This window comes from Carassius gibelio, chromosome B15, assembly GCF_023724105.1.
Source record: "Carassius gibelio isolate Cgi1373 ecotype wild population from Czech Republic chromosome B15, carGib1.2-hapl.c, whole genome shotgun sequence".
In the NCBI taxonomy this organism is placed as follows: domain Eukaryota; kingdom Metazoa; phylum Chordata; class Actinopteri; order Cypriniformes; family Cyprinidae; genus Carassius; species Carassius gibelio.
Window position 1 is genome coordinate 29,380,170 of NC_068410.1, and position 20,087 is coordinate 29,400,256.

Genomic DNA, 20,087 nt, shown 5'->3' on the forward strand with positions numbered 1-20,087 from the left:
TCAGCTGATTTGGGAACACTTCAGAGATGCTCAGGTAGACCTGTTTGCTTCTCCAGAAAATTCCCACTGCCAGTTGTTTTACTCCCTGACTGAGGGCACCCTCTGCACGGACACCCTGGCACACAGCTGGCCGCTGGGCCTGCGCAAGTATGCGTTTCCCCCAGTGAGCCTTCTTGCACAGACATTGTGCAAGATCAGGGAGGATGAGGAGCAGGTCCTCATGGTTGCGCCTTTTTGGCCTGGCCGGATCTGGTTCTCCGATCTTGTACTCCTCGCGACAGCCCCTCCCTGGCCAATTCCTCTGAGGAAAGACCTTCTTTCTCAGAGACGGGGCACCCTCTGGCACCCATGTCCCGAACTGTGGAACCTACATGTGTGGGTTCTAGACGGGTCACGGAAGGTTTAGGTACCTTGCCACCACAGGTGGTAGCTACCATCACTTCAGCTAGAGCCTTGAGCCTTGTCTACCAGACATGCCTATGCTTTGAAGTGGAACCTCTTCGTCACTTGGTGTTCTTCATGGAGTGAGGACCCCTGGAAATGTCCGATTGGGTCAGTGCTTTCCTTTCCTCAGGAGGGGTTAGAACGAAGGCTGTCTCCTTCTAATCTCAAGGTCTATGTGGCCGCCATTTCGGCAAACCATGACCCTGTTGAAGGTAAGCCTCTTGGGAGGCACGATCTGATCATCAGGTTCCTGAGAGGAGCAAGGAGGCTCAATCCGCCTCGCCCTCAGCAAGTCCCCTCTTGGGTCCTCGCAGTGGTTCTATCAGCACTGCGGAGAGCTCCCTTCAAACACTTGCTCTCAGTAGAGCTAAAGTTTTTATCTTTGAAAACTGCGCTCCTGACGGCTTTGGCTTCAGCGAAAAGGGTTGGTGACCGGCAGGCATTTTCAGTTGACGAAGCGTGCCTGGAATTCAGGCCGGCTAACTCTCCAGCTGGAATATGCTACCCAGTGTATTCTGTGTGAGCTATAGGCCCTCACTCGTGCTGGCCTCAAGGCAGGGTGCTATCACTCACACTGGTCGCTGGAAGACAGCCATGTTGCGTTTTGTAAGGGACTCCATTCGTAACGTCGAACGTGACCAACTGAAAGGGAACGTCTTGGTTGCGTATGTAACCCTAGTTCCCTGAAGGGGGGAACGGAGACGTTACGTCCCCTTGCCACATCGTTGTTCCACTTAATGGTCGGGTAACTGGCTCGGCCTCTCAGCGAAGACTTGAATGCGAGTTGCTTGCGTTGCTCCTTATATACTCGCGATGCAAATTTCGCAGACCAAGGTACTTTGTGTACCATTGGCTCATTTTGTACCACTCGAAGGCGATTGGGCTCTCGGGCGAGATCCCATTCGTCTCCATTCCCTCCTTCAGGGAACGAGGGTTACATACATAACCAAGACGTTCGTCATAGTATCATGATCCTTCACATAATTGTAAGTGAAACCATGAAACTGTTAACCCTGTTACCCTTTAGACTTTTTTATGCAGTATTGCTACTTCAGATTAATGACTTTTGGTGGGAAAAGAGCTAAACCACAAACAGTTGCTTATACAATTTATGTCCTTTCAACAAATAACTATTAGACAAGACCATTTTTCATACAGCGTTTAACTCAACAGGAATTAGTCTATATAAACCCGTTACTTAAATTTACCTTAGTAAACCACTGATAGCTGAAAAGTAGATGTTTGCAGAAATGTCAACATTAATGAATTCCTCATGTAGTTTCATGACCTTAATCACAATGTCAGTTTAGACCATAAAACTGTCAACCCTGTTGCCTTAAAGCTGGTTTAAGCTGTTTGTTTGCTTCAGATAAACAACTTTTTAAGGAAAAAGGAGCTAAACCACAAACAGTTCCATATATGAATTTTATCTCTATAATACATATTTTCATTATAGTAGTAGGCTGTCTATTTGTGGTCATCTACATAGTGCTTTGTATTACAAACGTATCCTCTATCAATAGAATAAAATTAATCACCCTTTAGCATGATTTTCCAATGCATAGTTAACAGTTAGAGCAAATATAATCAAGAGCACCCAATTATCAGAGGAGCTGTAACGTATCTAATTATTGTTGTGCTGGAGGAAGTTTATTTGTTTGTTTGTGTTTGCGCGTGTGAGAGCGAACAAGGATTGTAGGCGCTGTCAGCCAGCAGCCAAGGCGTGCCTCAATAGCCCGTCTCGTGGAGCCCATTTTCCTCAGGAAGCACTGTGACTCAGTTGTGGTTGACTGTGGAGATCTCTACATGTTACAGCCCTGAGAGTGGCATGTTTTCCTAGTTCACTTTGAGGTCCTCTTCTGATCTGAAGTATCCTCATCTCTCCACTCCAACAGATGAGATGGCTAATATTTCAGTCAGCGCACATGCAAACGTTACACCCTGTATGTATGCTCTTGTTGGAAAACTGATGCGGTCCCTAGTGATAAAAGTCTATCTTTCACAGACGTGAGAGCTTGTGCGATCTCGCCGGTTTTATTTTTCTATACAGCAGAGCTGCATTTCATCACTCAAGACCTTGGAATAATAAAAGTCTGGAAGGGCAACGCACACGAGTCTTGAACTGAAACATCACAATGCTTGGAAAACGGTCAAAGAGAAAAACAAAAGGGGTAATTTCATAGAGAATCAATATATTTGTTTTTTCGACACCAATGGATAATGGACCCCAGATCTGCTGGGTGTATGCTGTGGTTTATTGCCGTCTGTAGATTTTATTATTTTTCCCCCAGAATTCTTGGGTGATATGGGTAATGCTGTAACCTAATTCAGATGGGGAACCACCCACAGGAAATCCCCCTGAATGCTGCTGAGGTAATCAGGGTCTCCTAGACCTACCATCAGTTCTGATTTGTGGGTCATCAGAGTTGTGCGATATGACGTTGCAGTGTGGTCCCTCTTAGTTTCAGTTACCCAGAACAACCCCTCTCGGAAATGTTGCTATGTCTTGTATGTCAAAAAAAAAAAAAGTAATCTGTTTCCTTTGAGTTTAGGTTACCTTGGGAAACACTCTTTCCATGACCACCTCTCCACATCGCACACAGGAAAACACACTCGCAAAAAAATACGCTCATCAAAAGACAGGGAGACTGTCACAGGAAACAGCGTGTTTAATGCAGCGAAGACATTTACATGAGAAACTTTTCCTGTGCAGGAACATGATTGATCGTGGTTCAACAAAAACACAAGATAGATACAGGATTGCAATTCACACAGAATCTACCACATTTGTTCACTAAACAGAGTAAAAACCTTCCAAAAGCAAGAAAACATTTCTGCGGGATATAGAAGTTTATGTTTAGGTCACACCTGAACCTGAAGTCAAAAACACCAGCTCTTTCTCCATCATTTACAACATGGGGGTCATTCGTGTCTCTCATATACACATTTGTAAAATGACTTTAATGATGAAGATGCTGAATTTTACTTTGTATTAGCACTAATGAGCACTAATCCAGGAACTTAATTTTCTATTATTTTCTCTTTCTTGATGTAGACACATTTGAATCTGTGTCCCTTCCGTTACTTAAGAATTAAATCAGCTGAATAGAGTGCAACTGTGCCTACTGACTTTTCTGACGCATTGGTTCCAGAATAATTTTTCCCACTCATTTTCCCCATACAAATGTAAAAAAGCTGAAATAATGCAAACAGATGGCTTCAACAAAAGCTTATGCCACTGATTAACAATCTCGTAGCTTAAAGTAGGTCTGTCATTAACAGTTTATAAGTAATCCGTAATTACGGAAGTAAAAATCCTGTCCGTTTTTCTCCATGGGGAAATTATTTTTATTTTTTTATATATAAAAATAATTTCCCCATGGAGAAAAACGGACAGGATTTTTACTTCAGGAACCCGACTGTTGCACTCTATTTGACATACATATAGGCTGCCTTTTTAAATAGATGAAGATTTTGTAGAAACCTTTACACAGCATTCAGGAAGCTAATGATCTGTATGATGGTTGGGATTTTCACTGTCTATCCCTAGGATGAGTTCAGAATTCCTCTAGTCCTGTACCTCATTATAAATTAGCCACTGGATTTTGTGAATGCACATCATTTAGCCTGTGAATTGTACTCATGGGATCCATAAATGTTCCCACAGCAGACTCAAATCTTGATTTATTGTTTTGATTTCTTTTCTCTGTGACTAAGTGTAAGTCCATTTCGTGTCAAAGCAAAAATAACTGCACAAACTAAAAAAAAAAAAAAGTTTTTGTTTCAGTTCAAAGGACACTAGTTAGAGCTCACCACCTTCTTTAATTAAAGGCACAGTTCACCCAAAAATTATTTACTCACAAAACAACCTTGGGATCAATCAAAATGACAAAGTATTCACACATCAAGCAGCTCATATGCTTTCTGGTAATTGCCATTGCACTGTGTGACGATCTCCTCCAGCATATCTGGCTCATAGTATGGAAACCTTTTCTGGAGTTCCAGTAGGGTCCACATATGCTCATGATCTACAAGGAAAAACACAAACAAACTGTCAATGTAAAATAATATCTCCATACCTGAATCACTCTAAGTTAGCATTTCCATGCACAAAATATGAGCTTGAGGCTGCCAAAAAATGATGAGCAACACGGTCATTTGTTCCTAGAGACTTCAAATGCTGTATCTCTCACAGACATCCTTCTAATAATGTGTAGCTATGTACAGCAGTGCTGTAGCGCAAGATTGACCTCCCTGCTGGTTCATTTGGTTCATGGAGAAGGACAGACAGGGTGGGAGAAGTCGTCTCCACCGCAGTGCTTCTGCCAGCCTGTTCCACAAACAACAGCATCTTGATCCCACACAAACCACACACTAATGGACAAAACTAGCACTATGGCAGGCAGATGTCCCATGCACACAGATCCAAGGAAGATGGAAAGGCTGTCATTGGACGTAAAAGCCAACAGAAAATAAATTAAATTAGGCAAGTGGAGAAAGGAGCAGAATACTCATGACAGTAATTGAAGTGTTCGTTCAAGGAGTGCAATTTATTGGTAAGCTATATGTATTTCTAGGTCCTCAAACCAACAACCCTGACATTGCTAGCGCTATGTCATGATTCTACCCTCGTGTCCTTTATTTTTCTTTAGTCTTGAGGCAGGATCATGACAGGCCCGTGTTTTGTGTGCAAGCACATGGCCTTGTCTTTGGGTCATGTGCTTGTGTTGTCTCGTTCCCTTGCCCTTCCCCCTTGTTATCCTTGTTTTGTCATTTATTGCTTTAACTGTGTCACCTGTTATGTTATCATTAGACTCCCTATCTCAATCCCCTTGTTTTCGCTGTCTAGTGCGGTTCATTGTTACACTGTGAAAACATTGTGAGACTTGTGGATTGTATTTCTGTTGTGTGAGTACCAGAGTTAAGAGTCTTTTGTTTTATTATTTGTTTCTAGTCTAGTCTAAGTAGTGTTAAGTTATTTGTCTATTCCCTAGTCGTTGTTTTCCCCCCTCGTGGGTTTTGTTGCATATATAATTTGAATCTGGAATAGTAGGACATTTTAGACGCAAGAGGCAGTGGTCAATTTTGAAAATTTTGCTTTGATAACTTGACTTCCATCAGGCTAATAGAAAGAAAACATTTAATATTAGACTTAATCGATTTGCATCTATTTTATTATCATACATATCTTTTTAAAGAAAAAAAAGAAATCCCCACTTGAGTATGACTTAAATGCACTTTATAGTTTTATTTCCATTAATATTCCGAAGGTTTTTGTAGAGGGGCTTGTTCAGATTTCATTTGCATTATATACAGTACAGTATATTTGACATTTAATGCCTGAAAACATGGTGAAAATATACATTATTTACTGCTGATTGTATTTTCTGATATATGGATCAATAAATAAGTATACAAAATCCCATTTGTAAACACCTTTGGGTTTAATATGTCTATAAAATTAAACAATGATTCTGAACCTGGCTTTATCAAATATCGACATTTGTCTGTTATGAAAATATATGCAAACAACTGCATATAAAATTAGATTAACACCTCAGTGCTTATTTAAACATTGGATTTCAGAAAACTTGTAACAGAAAACAATTGCCTTAATTTACTGTGATTATTCAAATGGGTTAAGTATGGTGATATATTTTAGTTAATGTTTACTCTTGCTTTAAAGACAGAAAGCATCTAATAACTCATCCTTCAGCCTGTTAACTGTACTCATGGTGTTCATGTTCTGAAGCATCATAAGTCAGGGCAGGTCCTATCACTACTGTGAGTAAGCCGAACCGCAGACAGACGAGAGGTCATTCTGAGACTCTCTTGGTTCAGAAACAAACACATCTAAAGTTTCTGGTAATCAGAGACAGAGGTGTGAGTTTGAGAATCGGAGGACCTGGCTGACCCCAAACCTCAGCTGAGGAGACAACCTTTGGTCCTTGCGGTGATTCAGATGTAAGTGATGCCGAACACACAAACATAATGTGTCATCAGGCATCTGAGAAGATATGCAGACCGTTTCAACGTGAACGGCACATTAGTCCCACACCATCACACGGATGGGAAATCTGGCCGAAACAGCCACACCTCTTGGCAAAAAAAAGGTGAAGATCTCCACATATGAAGCTAGATTCAGACTGAATCAGATCCATAAGTCACTTGCAAATCCCAGTAAGGAGGCTAACGCAATATGTGTGAATCATACAGTTCCATGCCTTTTTGTCAGAATAGAATAAGCAATAGTTCTCCATTCCCGGATAGGAAGTAAATTCAGTATAAAACTGTTTTTTTAATTTTTGGTTTGCTTTCACTTTTATGTTTTTTTCCGAACCTGTAATGCTTTTATTTTATTTCAGTGGAACACAGATGAAGACGTTTTGAATCCTCACGCAGCTATTTTTCATTGAACACTCCAAAGATGACACTATAAAAGGACTATAAACACTCTCCAAATGAAATCAAATGGTTTTGTGAGAACCAATGGCGTTTTTATGATGCTATTGAAGTCCAGCCTGTCCCATAACACACTGTTAGTAGAGCCCTGCATTTCAGCCCGAGCCCGACGGGCCCCGACTTATTTATGCCCCTCGGGCCGGGCTTCGGGCCAATTTTCACGTTATAGCTCACATGCGGGCCGGGCCTCGGGCCTTTTTGGGTTATCCTTCTATTTATATTTTTACACATTAATAAAAAAAAAAAATAGAAGTTGACGTCGACGATAGAAAAACAAATATAGAAAGACATTTCATAACCTCATAACTTTCATAATCTGATAATTCAACCCGTTATAATTAAACTGACATACTGACATGACAGTCTCACGCACGCACGCACGCACGCACGCACGCTTATATCCACTTCACTTATATCCACTTATTGTAGTAGTAGCTATTACATGCCTCTAAATTAATGTATTAATACTAGCCTAGTTGGCCAACTAATAATTATAAAATGATGATTCATGTAGCGGCGAGCATGCATTTCTGCGTCTGCACCTGTTGCTGCGGGCCACGTAGCAAAAAGAGAGCGCTGGCTGAGTTTGAAAACATTGTGGAGCAGGACGAGGATGACGACGATGAAGTACAGCAATATATGCGCCTCAATCACAACATGGAAGGTGATGGACGAGATGTGCTGCGACGGTGGAAACAGCACGAGACCCTGCTACAGCGACTGTCAAGACTGGCTCGCTCTGTGTTTGGTGTCCCGCCAGCAGCAGCAGTTTAACTGTTGGAAACTAATGGAAAAAAGAATGGACATGTTCTGTGGTGCATTTTTGAGGTAAGATAACCTGCAAGTTTGTTTTTAATTAATTTAATTTGTTTAGATTCATTTCTCATTTCGTTTGCGAGCGCTGTTGCGAGCCTGCCTCAGTATTTACATTTTTTTATTTTATTTTACTCACTGTGTTTTAATAAATAAACATTTATTAAACTAACTGTCTGTGTGATATTCTTGAAGTGTTTTATATCTATGGATTTTATTGTAGCCAAGTAAAGTATTAGCGTTAATTTGAGAGGCTTAATTGATTAAATATGTTTTAGGCTACTTGCTGTCGACTCGGCTGTTTAACGTTAATCGTAATTTTTTTTTAAAAATGCTTCAAACATTTTTCTAAACTAACTTGATAAAGAAATGAAAAGAAACAACACAAAACTGACCCCTTTTTTAATTGCTGCAAATAGGGCAGGCTTCCGCTGTGTAATAAAATAAATAAATAAAAACACGGGCTCGGGCCGGACTCGGGCTGATAATTCTAATGAGCTGTCGGACACGGGTCGGGCCAGGGCCTGAGCGTCTCGGGCCAGGGCCGGGCTCGGGCCTAGATTTGAGGCCCGTGCAGGGCTCTAACTGTTAGGAACAAATGTACAAAAAGGGGATGCAGCAGCTTGTTACTGGAGCATTACCATTGAAGGGGGAACTTTATACATTATTTACTTCTAGAATGAGCATGTTAGTACCTTAGAGCAGTAATATATACCTTTTAATGGTGCTTTCACTGATGCTAAAGGACATAAGTCATTTTTAGAGTGTGACAGACATGCTGTGTGAATGCTGTGTTTTTATGACTCTCCCTGTGCTTATGCAGAAAAAAATAATAGCACACAGGTTTACAGCCACATCAGGGTAAGTAAATACTGACTGATTTTCATTTTTGGATGGTTTATTTCTTTAACCCACACTACAGCAGGGCAAGTCTGAAGACCGAATGGCATATTTCCAAAGTTTGACAATGCAGTCATACTGGATCTCGAAGAGCTAATCATTGTTTTTGCAGCAGTTGCTTCATACATACAATTGATAAATCTGTTGTCAGACGGGCATGCCAATAATTCAAGCTTCTCTCAGGCTAAATTAGTTTACTTTACAACAAAAGGCAAGGCAATTTGGACTTCAATGTAGAGTAAAAACACATCAACCATGCAGCTAGCTGCTGATTAATTTGTCACTTATTGATTCATTGACATTAACCTCTCATGCAGGCAGTTTGCATATCACAGTGGGATCTAAAAGCATCACGTGTCTGGAGTACCAGGACATTTTTATTTACACAATGTGCTGTGCCGTCCAGCACCGGGGGTGTGAGATCTGTTCAATATCACACACAAGCGGAGGCTTTGAGACTCGAGAAGTCGACGCAATGGAGACGTTTCCAGAGGTGCTGTGAAATGAAACAGACCTAAACACACACAGTGCCATTGGAGATGCACATAAATCTTGTTTAAGACTCACCATCCTCCTCTGCACTTTCTGTGTGGAACTGTGATGGGTTGGGCACTGTGTATGGGGTGGAATCTTGTGGTTTGTCATCATCATCGTCATCATCCAGACAGACATTACTGCTTTCAGGGGTTTGGGTCACGGGTTGAGGCACTCTACCTGAACTGCTCGCCTCCAGACGGTCTAGGAAGGCCATGTTCACCCTGAAGAGAGTAATACATTATCAGAATGGTTCACAACTTGCTCTGAGCAATGAAGTACTCCTACTTGATTAGTACAGAGGTGTCTGACACCACGATGAAATTCCAAATCTTTCTAATTTAGAACTGTACAACACATTTTAGAATTTGGACACTTTTAAAATAAAGAACTCTTTTACACTGTTTCTAGGGTTCTAACCTTGTGAAAAAGAAATATGCTTAAATATACTGAATGTGCTTAACACCTAAAAGTATATGAAAACATTAATTTGACCTCATAGTGTTTTAATAATCTTTTGTAATCCTTGATAAAGTACACCTATTTTGATATGTTGACCAACATATTAAACACATGTATAGTTATTATAATTTTGTTGTGTGTTATTCAATATGCTACATTTAAACACAACATTATAAATACATGAAATACAAGCTCAACAGAAATTACACTGAAGTATATTTAGTTAAATGCTTGTCAGTATATTCAGCAGTACACTTTAACCATATTACAAAGACAACATAATTATGAAATTATTTAATTAAACATTAAGTCCCACTTAAGTTGTCAGAGGCTCTTAAACATTTAGCTAATTGCATAAATTTAAACTATAATACTTTTTCGTGCAATTAACAATTAATCGTCATTTACATTACCCAAGTATATTTTTATTAAAGTAAGCTATTTCTGCAAAAAGTATTTTTTTCACTAAAGTGTAGTTCTTTTTCACAAGGGTATGACATTTTTTTCGAAAAATGTCACGAAACCTGTACTTTCTGATGCCCATCCACTTCCATTGTGCAGCTCAGACATTCTGCTAAATATCTCCTTTGGTGTTTAATTTTTTGAATCTATCATTTTAATACACAATGCTCCTCTGAATCATCTCAAATCACTCTGGAGAACCTGATTATCAGGTTTTACACAAACTTGTGGAGTTCACACAGTCATTGTGGAGTCATTAAAGCAACCACAATACTAAGGGATTCCGAAATGTATGCTATTTTTCCAATTGAACTTCTCATTCAAATTGCAATGTTGACAATATAATTTGTAATGAAAAAAAAAATGGCATCAAATTAGAAATATGCATAAAATAAGCATTTTTACTAGTGGTCACAGACTCCTTTATTAATTCTGACAGTCATGGCTTTTTTAGCGGTCTGTCATGATTAGGCGCCCATACCGCCGATGGTCAGCTCCAGTCAGGCTCTTCCTGTCCTCCTCCTGTTGTTTTTGTTGTTCCTCCAAAATTTCTGCCTGGAAATATTAAGTTAATGAAAATTTGATATCCAACAGAAAAGTTTCCTCTACTTATGTAAAGGCATTCAAAGTCTGTAGCTATAATCATTTAATTGCATTTTTGCATGAATAAACAACAATATGGACATGATAGGTCGGGTTGACATTTTGTCTTCGATGCATATCAGTGAATTAAGTTCATGTTTGACCGACAAAGAGGCATTCAAAGCCACAGAAATACCACTATCTAGCCAGCTGGAAAACACCTACACTACTCAATCCATGACTACCTTCTATAACCGAGAACATGCTAATCAATAGTGTATGCTAGGCAGAGTTAGTTCTTTTTCTTGGCAAAGCCCAGACATTTAGTTGTGGTGTTCCTTCGAACCAAAAGTTTAGGTGATGTTTGTAAGCTCTCAGTCCATCTTTTTCACTTCCTGTTCTTTACCTTTCTCCTCTGCTCCTCTTTCTTCTTAAGCAGGTCAGCGTCCTCCTCTTCTCTTCTGGCTTCCCTGTACTCATGATATTTAGCCTGTTAAGAAAAAATGACCACATAATGAAATCTAGTAATGTGCGATTTTTATTTGTATTTTATTTGTATTTTTTTACTATGCTGAGTTTCCTGAATGTCCTGAATAATACATGATTAAACATGTTTCTTAAGGTGTGGTCACATTTGTTATTGTTCTGCAAAATTCTGTGTGAGAAACCCAGTTATTCTAATATCTACACAATTGGGAGTTGCACATGAGGACAAAAAACTTCCACAAGTTTCGCTCCTTTTCGCTCTCATTTATTCTCCACATTGAGTAACAAAAACCTGCTTGGTTTGGAAGTGACTTCTGTGTTAGTGGTGCTTCTTACATCTCTACACTATTGAAAAGAGACAGTGGAACTTTTTTTGCACATGGAATTTCACTAATGTGGCTTCACCTTTAGTTGCCGTTCACAAACAATGCATTTTTTGTATTCAAAAACATAAGAGAATAGAACGCTTGCATCTCAAGATGCATTTTTTAAAAGTTTAGCTTTAGATACTCTGCATTAAAAATGAAATTCTCATAGTGCAAGACACTTCCAGTCCGACCACTGGTGATACTACACATAAAAATGTCTCTGATCTGACTGTAAATTTAAACCAAATTTAAAACAAAGAGGAAGTTAAAGAAGAACCGATCAATGGATTTAACAAAATTTGCAAGTGTTAAAGACATCAGAGGCAGTTATAAGCAAGTAAACTAGTTATCAACATCCAGAGCTTTAAGATTTATAAAGACCTTTGTGAATTGTTTAAATCAAATACATTTTGGTTTCCTTTTTTTTCATTTAAAATATGTATTTCATGAATCAGTGCAACAAATACTATGACAAACTGCAAACCGATACTCACTGATAAAACTGTGTTCAGTTACACGTGAGAACATGAGAACTCAGTGTCTCATGCTCAATGCTGCTCTGCATACAGGTTCAGTGAGTTTCAGTTGTCAACAAAAAAGGAGCTTTAAAGTCTAAAATAAAAGTTTGATGCTTTTTTTAATAACAATAATAATAATAATAATACATATATTTATTTTACATAATAATAGTATTATTGCAATAAAAAAAATGATATATTACTTCTCTGATTTTTTTTTATTTAAAAAAGGGTGTAAAGTAGTGCTTTAAAGATGAGAGGGTTTTACTGTCTAACAACTAAACAGAGCCCACCAATTAAGTCATTATGAACCATCCCTAGACAAATCCACACTTGATCCCAGCCTTTGTCCGTACAGTACGACCCCTGAGGGTGAGCCCATCACATATTTTAGCACAAGACTGAGTGTCAGCTGTGATGTTTCTCTAAGATTCTCATGGCCCTGTTCAGAAAGACTCTGTAAGGAGAGGCCAACAGAGAGTCTGGAAGCTGAAGAGATCTTTGTGTGTTTGGTCAGGCGGCCCGGGGACAGCAAGCAGGGGCTGTTGTGTTTGAAATGGCCAGAGAGTAAGGGGAATAGGTGGGACGACCTGGGCCTGGCATCCTGGGAAGCCAATACAAAGGATCCTTTGCACAAACAGAGGATATGGAGGAGATTAATCTGTCTTGTGGAAGCATCACTGAAAGCATAACAATTCTCAATGGCCACAAAACCACATCAAGAACCCGTCTTTCCACAAATTCTTTGATCGGTGGGCTTACGACATTTAGATTGGACCGTTTTGTTACTTGGCCCGGAGGTTGTCCAGCCACTTAAGTCAATACAAAATAAAGCACTTTCGAAAGGCCTCCGCTCCTGGTAAGTCCAGAGAGCCAGTTCAAAACACTGTTGCGTGTATTGCGTAGCATGGCTCTACAGTAGTAATGCACGATCTGTCTATTAGAGGGATTTTCCCAATTAGTCATCCACAGGGAAGTCCTCAAAAGTCTAAAACAAGGAACAATTGCAGTGTTGAATGGCGCACAACAAAACATTCAAGACAATTTTAACAGTGCTGTCAGATGCCACTTTTAGTAGTTTGTGCTACATACGAGGCAGCTCTCAAACCTCTCATGGTCAGCCCAGCCCTCAATGCAGACCAGTCATGGTCAGAAATTAACCAGGGCTCGGGGTTAATTTCCACTAAATGTGTCAAAAAATCCCTGCAGCAAACTCCTCTATTTGACCTGTGATCTAACACTTGATTTATTTGAATACATGAAATTCCAGGCCTCTGTCAGTGATGTCTGTAGACACTGTAGTCACTTTTGTCACTACAAAACAACAAATGTGTTGTAATATATAACATTGCTTGACATTTGAATAATAAATATGTTTGCCATGACAGAAAGTATATTTATACCTGTACCAGATCTAAACAGGTGGAGCTGGGGAGGAAGAATGGAAAAATATTGCAAATAAATGCTTTTGATTAAAATAATCCTAAAAAAATAATTAGAAAACGTGCATGGTTTCCACAAAAATATTCAGCAGCACTGGAGTAATGCTGCTGGAGTAAATTCAGCTTTGCATCACATGAATAAATTATATTTTAAACCACATTAACATACAAAACTGTTATTTTAACTATTTCGCAAGTATTACAAAAGCATGCAACATCTTGTTATGATGTCCTGAATGTCTTTCAATTATTTTGCTAATTTCCTTTTGATTTGAGTTTATCTAAGAGCGCCATAACATTCTGCTGCCTACAGCATGGTTGAGCCCTTCGTACTTTTAATGATTCTTCAAGCAGACCGTTTAATATGGAGCCAGAAGAGTCTCAATAAAGATAAATGCACACACTACAGTCACATATGCACACACAGGATTCATACATGCACACACATGATTCATAAATACACACACAAGATGCACAAATGCGCACAAAATTCACAAATGCACACACAAAATTTAAAAAGCACAGAAGATTCACAAATGCATACAAAATTCAGAAATGCACACAAAAATCAGAAATACACACACAATTCAGAAATGCAAACAACATTTACAAATGCACTCAAGATTCACAAATGCACAGGACAAGATTCAGAAATGTATTTCTGATGCACACACACATATATCTTGATTCACAAACTGCTTGCGGTCTGTGAACTTCACTGCATTTGTGTGTGAATTTTGAGACTCCCCTGACTTGGCTCCACACACAAATGCTTTTTTTTAAATAGGGAATGATCTGCAACCAATCAGATATCTCCCTTCTTTTAGCCAATCACAAGAATGCACCCCATGTGGGGGGATTGTTTACTTATAAGCCAATCACATGAACGTGTTCACACAGCAATTGTATTAAATTGTATGAAAATACAGATGTTTAGATTACAATTCAGGTTTATTTTTTATTATTTTTTACTAAATATAAATTTAAAAATGTCTCAATACATATAGCCCAGTGACTGCAGAAAAAAAGTTAACCATGGATTCATAAATTTGCAATAGGCAATTATTTCATTTTATTGAAATATTTTAATGAAAGTAAAAAAAAAAAAAAATGTTTAAACCTTTTTGAATATTTAAATATATCTAAATATTCTTTTGGATGCAATATAGAAGTCACTTTAATTATAATATTCAGTCCCTACATGAAGAGAGAGTCAGTGGTCCGCTGCAAGAGGAAAGTGGCTCTCTGGCTGCGAAAAGTGGGTCTCCGGCTGTCGTTCGCTTAGGAAAGTGAGTTGATCGCTGCGTGAGGAAAGTGAATCGTTCGCTCAACTTCGCTGCTTGAGGAAAGTGAATCGTTCGCTGAGGAAAGTGAGTCGCTCGCTGGGTGAGGAAAGTGAGTCGTTCGCTGCGTGACTCGTGAGGAAAGTGAATCGTTCGCTGAGGAAAGTGAGTCGCTCGCTGGGTGAGGAAAGTGAGTCGTTCGCTGCGTGACTCGTGAGGAAAGTGAATCGTTCGCTGAGGAAAGTGAGTCGCTCGCTGGGTGAGGAAAGTGAGTCGTTCGCTGCGTGACTCGTGAGGAAAGTGAATCGTTCGCTGAGGAAAGTGAGTCGCTCGCAGGGTGAGGAAAGTGAGTCGTTCGCTGCGTGACTCGTGAGGAAAGTGAGTCGCTCGCTGGGTGAGGAAAGTGAGTCGTTCGCTGCGTGACTCGTGAGGAAAGTGAGACGTTCGCTGCGTGACTCGTGAGGAAAGTGAGTCGTTCGCTGCGCAAAGTGGGTCGCCGGCTGTGTGAGGTAAGTGAGTCGTTTGCTGAGGAAAGTGAGTCGTTCGCTGCGTGAGGAAAGTGAGTCGTTCGCTGATTGGCTTATAAGTAAACAATCCCCCACGTGGGGTGCATTCTTGTGATTGGCTAAAACAAGGGAGATATCTGATTGGTTGCAGATCATTCCCTGTTTAAAAAAAGGCATTTGTGTGTCGAGCCAAGTCAGGGGAGTCTCAAAATTCACACACAAATGCAGTGAAGTTCACAGACCGCAAGCAGTTTGTGAATCAAGATATATGTGTGTGTGCATCAGAAATACATTTCTGAATCTTGTCCTGTGCATTTGTGAATCTTGAGTGCATTTGTAAATGTTGTTTGCATTTCTAAATTGTGTGTGTATTTCTGAATTTTGTGTGCATTTCTGAATTTTGTATGCATTTGTGAATCTTCTGTGCTTTTTAAATTTTGTGTGTGCATTTGTGAATTTTGTGTGCATTTGTGTATCCTGTGTGTGTATTTATGAATTATGTGTGTGCATGTATGAATCCTATGTGTGCATATGTGACTGTAGTGTGTGCATTTATCTTTATTGAGACTCTTCTGGCTCCATAGTTTTAGAACAGGTCTGCCAAAATAAATATCTCATTGTTTGGTGACCACAAGAGCATTCTGAAGCACACCGAACCTGCTTAAAATTCAAGTGAAATCATGTGGCTTAGCTGTAATTAGCGCCTCTAAAAATGCATCCTGTCAGTCTGCTTATGTCACAGGTTCAGACTCTGGCTCCTTTCCAGGTACTTTCACTCAAACCATACAGGTTATTCCACCCCAGTCTCTCACAGACCCCTCTCTGCCTTTAGTGAGGCGGTTTCGCTGTGAACTTTGGGAAGTCCCCTGAACTCTGCTTGCCTCACCATTCAGAAGCTACACTTGCGACTTTGCGCTGGCTGACCGTAAAAACAGAAGTCTGCATGTTTACAACTGAGGAAGCTCTATGATGGACTCAGTCAGCGATCTCCGGTGTGAGGCTAATGAGGAGATAATTGCTGCAGTCCAACATGCCATGTCAACGAAAGCTCCCGAGTGAGGACTGTTTGCTTTGAAAACATGTATCAAAGACAGATCAATTGGTGTGAATTATTCCAGTGCTTTGGGCTGTAACCTCAGTGCCACAGCTATGCACAAGAGGCTTGAACTCAGGCCTATGGAGCACGCAGTGCATTTTTGGCCTCTGTCTTACCCAGGATGATGCTGGTATGGAATTGCCTGCTGCCATAGAAACGCTACTGCTTGACCTCTCAATTCTTTGAAGAAACTCATCTGTTTTCCTGCAGGAGGAAGGGACATAATTGTGATTACAGGGATAGCTCATCCAAAAAAATGACAATTCTGTCATCATTTACTCATCCTTATGTTGTTCCAAACCCATATGATTTTCTTTGTCCCAGAAATAAAACAAACAAACAAGCAACAATAACAACAAAATCACAAAACAAAACATGCACCGAAATGTGTGTAAGTCGTCCGAGAAAAAGACTGATATTTAAAAAGCATTTTATTGACTATTGACTATGGCTGCTCTCAAATCTCATTCATGTGTTAAAATTATAATTGTATACAGACATCAGTATTAGTTTGTTATACTGGCCTTCATTCATACATTCAATGAAAAAAATATTTAAAATATATTATATTTAAAATAATGCTGTTTCCACGTTTTCCACATTCATTTTTATATTCAGTGTGAACATATATTTCTTACATAAAATTTTAATGTTAGGTGTAAATAATCAGGATTATTTACAGAAATGTGTGTGATTAGTTAATTTTTGTAATAAGATATACATATATATTTTATAGATATTAAATTGTTAATTGAAAAATAAATGTACATTTTATGACTATGTATAATAACATCACTCAAAAATGCTTCTTCTGTGATTTGTAACCAATCGCCTAATATTAATTTGCCAAAATTAATATGCACATACTTAAATTATTTGGATTTTAAAAGGGGAACAGTTTTAATGAACAAAAACTTTAGAAAACTAAGAATATGGTGCAGAATTTTAATGGACTCCCATTATGATGCTTTTATGATTTTTTATGTATTTATTTACTTTTTGCCAAATTGCAACTTAATCTCGTCACATTTTGCTTTCACTTTATTATAAAGAACGGAGTGAGAATCCAGTTTCCTCTTTTGTATGTGACTTTGATGGAAGAAATAAAGCTATACGGGTTTGTGACGATGCAATAGTAAACGATGACCGAAGCTTCCCAGCAGCATCTTGCAGGGTTCCTTGTAATCGTTTTCAATAATCTCTTCACAGCCTCTAAACAAAAGGCATAGTTTTTACTGAACTTGAGCTAAAGATGAACCTGTGCATTCCGATTTATTGTTTTTGGATAAATGCCAATAGTGCAGCTTAACATCCTACTTCCTCCTTTTAAACCAAGCACACCTTAAATCTAGCAAGGTCTAAGAAAAATGCTTACATACCTTTGCTTGTCGTGTTGGTACAGATTCTGTCTCTGTTTTTCTTCTTGCTTTTTCCTCATCTCTAGTTTATTGGCCTGCAATGCATTAAACACAATATGTTCACTTTAGTGTTAAAATGCTTTATTCTTTTCAACTTAATATGTAAGTTAACTACAGTATAAGTAAGCCATTTGTAGATGGAGTCCTCCAAAATATAACTATACTATAACAACATTACTCAGTCTGTTTAAGCAGACTGACCAGCTTGACATTGAGTAGCAAGACTGGCTCATTCAATGCTGTCAGTTTATGGCAGAACTTTCAGTTCTGACTGACCAGTGGCAGACAGTAAGAAACCTGTTTGAATACAATCAATCAGCATTTTTACAATTCTATTTACAGTAGCTAGTGCCACATTTCTCCTCTCCCCCCACACACATTTTGATTTTTCCATATTCATTGATTTTTACTGAGCTTTCCAAACACATGCATGCATTTTCTGTTACCAGGAAGAGAATTGTATTATTATTATTCAACATATTTAAAAATGATTCCTGCCATTTTCTCATTCTTCAGCTAATGGCGCCTCTGAAGCACGATGTCATTTGCAGTGTGATGATCATTTGGCATTAATAGCCCATTGTAACTAAACTACAAACTTTCTCTTTACGTTTAATTTCATTTGGACACTTAAGGGACACTTCATTAACTAGTTGCTTATTAACATGCATATAACTAGTATATAGGCTGTTTAATAATGCTTATAAAACACATATTCTACATCCCTTAATCCTACACAATACCTAAACATAACAACTACCTTACTAAATATTAATAATTAGATTCAATAATTATAAGTTTATTAGAAGCAAAAACCATATTTAGTAGTTAGTTAATAACTAGAATTGGTCCTAAAAATAAAGAGTAACTATACATATAAAGGAAATATTAAAATACAGTGTTGTCCATCCGAGACCACTAGTGAAAATGTAACATTTTTCTAATTTAATACAACATTTTTCATTAATCTGATTAAATTAATTTTATTACTGAACTTTAAATAGTGCAGAATATTTAAATTGTAGTTAATATTTCTAATATTTCAATATTTACTTTGTTTAATTTAATTATATTAATCTCAAAATTTTTAGCAAAACATTTTTATTTAATGTAATTTGTTTTTATTTTTGAACCACATATTTCCATAGTGCTGTCATTCTTTTGTCATTCCCAGATTGCACTTTGTTAGATGCGGACTGCATTTCACTGGCTCTGTATTTGTAATCTCCACAATGACAATAAAGTTCAATCTAATCTAATTAAAAACTTTTTCTTCAACTGTTTTTTATTTCCAGTATTACAGTATTCCAAGCTTATCTACAATCCTGAGATCCCTAAAGTAAACCATTATTACACTCCAAGAACAATGACCAGAGTGTGTTTTAGCAAATGAACTGTGGTTGCTCAAATAATTAGACTCATGCAGCAGCAACACTGAAGGCTAAAGTCTAATCATATAGCATTTAATTGAAAGGAATATGATAACGTGGACATTGCCTGCAGTGACATCTGGAGTTATAAAGTCTGAATTACAAAGGCATCATAAAAAGCACTGAATCCAGACACAAGCCAGATGAGCAAATGAAGTTCGGCAGATGCAAGAGAGTAACACAATGCCCTGCAGAAATGCTATAAAAAGGCAGATGTAAACAATTTCTTGGCCTGTACCTTCTCTCGTTGCATGGCCTTCATCTTCTCATACTCCTCCTCCTCTGCCTGTCTCTTCTTTTTATCCATTTCCTCTTTTTGAAGCTGTGGAGATATTCAAATGCACTGTAAGTGTGCAAGTATTTGGGCAAGGAATCAGACATTTTAAACAGGTACTCCTAAACCTTTTTTCTCAGCTTTGACTGGCGTGATTCTTCCTGCTGTCTCTGTCTGACTTCTGACAGTGATACTGCTCCACCTGTGAGAGTGAATACATCAGCGGCTTTAGATGTTTCTTTCATTTGCTAAGTGTCTTCTTTTTTTCAGATCAGTACTTCCATATATTTCATCTCCACATTACCTAGTTTCTCTGGAGCCAGCTGAATGGGACCAGGGCGATTCTCCTCTTTCCATCTCCTCAGTTTCTCCTCTTCTTCCTGTGCAACTGCAGAGAGTGAAAGAAATGAGTTTAATCTCTACACTTAAATGGGATAGTGTGACAAAGACTGAAGCTCAGGGCTTGCAAAGTGCACGCTACAGTTTTCTAAGACGGGATTAAATTAAAGGCTGGAATGCACCTCACAGATTTTGCAGGGTTGTCTCCCCACAGACCCCCCCCCCCCCCCCAAGTCTGAGTTAGTTTGCAGATTTTGGGAATTCTGAG

The 20,087-nt window shown here is 38.7% G+C and overlaps 1 protein-coding gene across 1 annotated transcript; it reads right to left on the reverse strand.

Annotated features, from left to right (window-relative positions):
• Positions 1 to 3,090: 3,090 nt before the first annotated feature.
• On the reverse strand, positions 3,091 to 19,868 carry LOC127973134 (epithelial-stromal interaction protein 1-like; the record flags this gene model as incomplete). Its single annotated transcript, XM_052577216.1, has 9 exons — positions 3,091 to 4,472; positions 9,187 to 9,377; positions 10,559 to 10,632; positions 11,066 to 11,149; positions 16,475 to 16,562; positions 17,738 to 17,811; positions 19,445 to 19,528; positions 19,609 to 19,682; positions 19,785 to 19,868. Coding segments are annotated over 9 exons (884 nt in total), but the record flags the coding sequence as incomplete, so codon positions are not given.
• Positions 19,869 to 20,087: the final 219 nt, after the last annotated feature.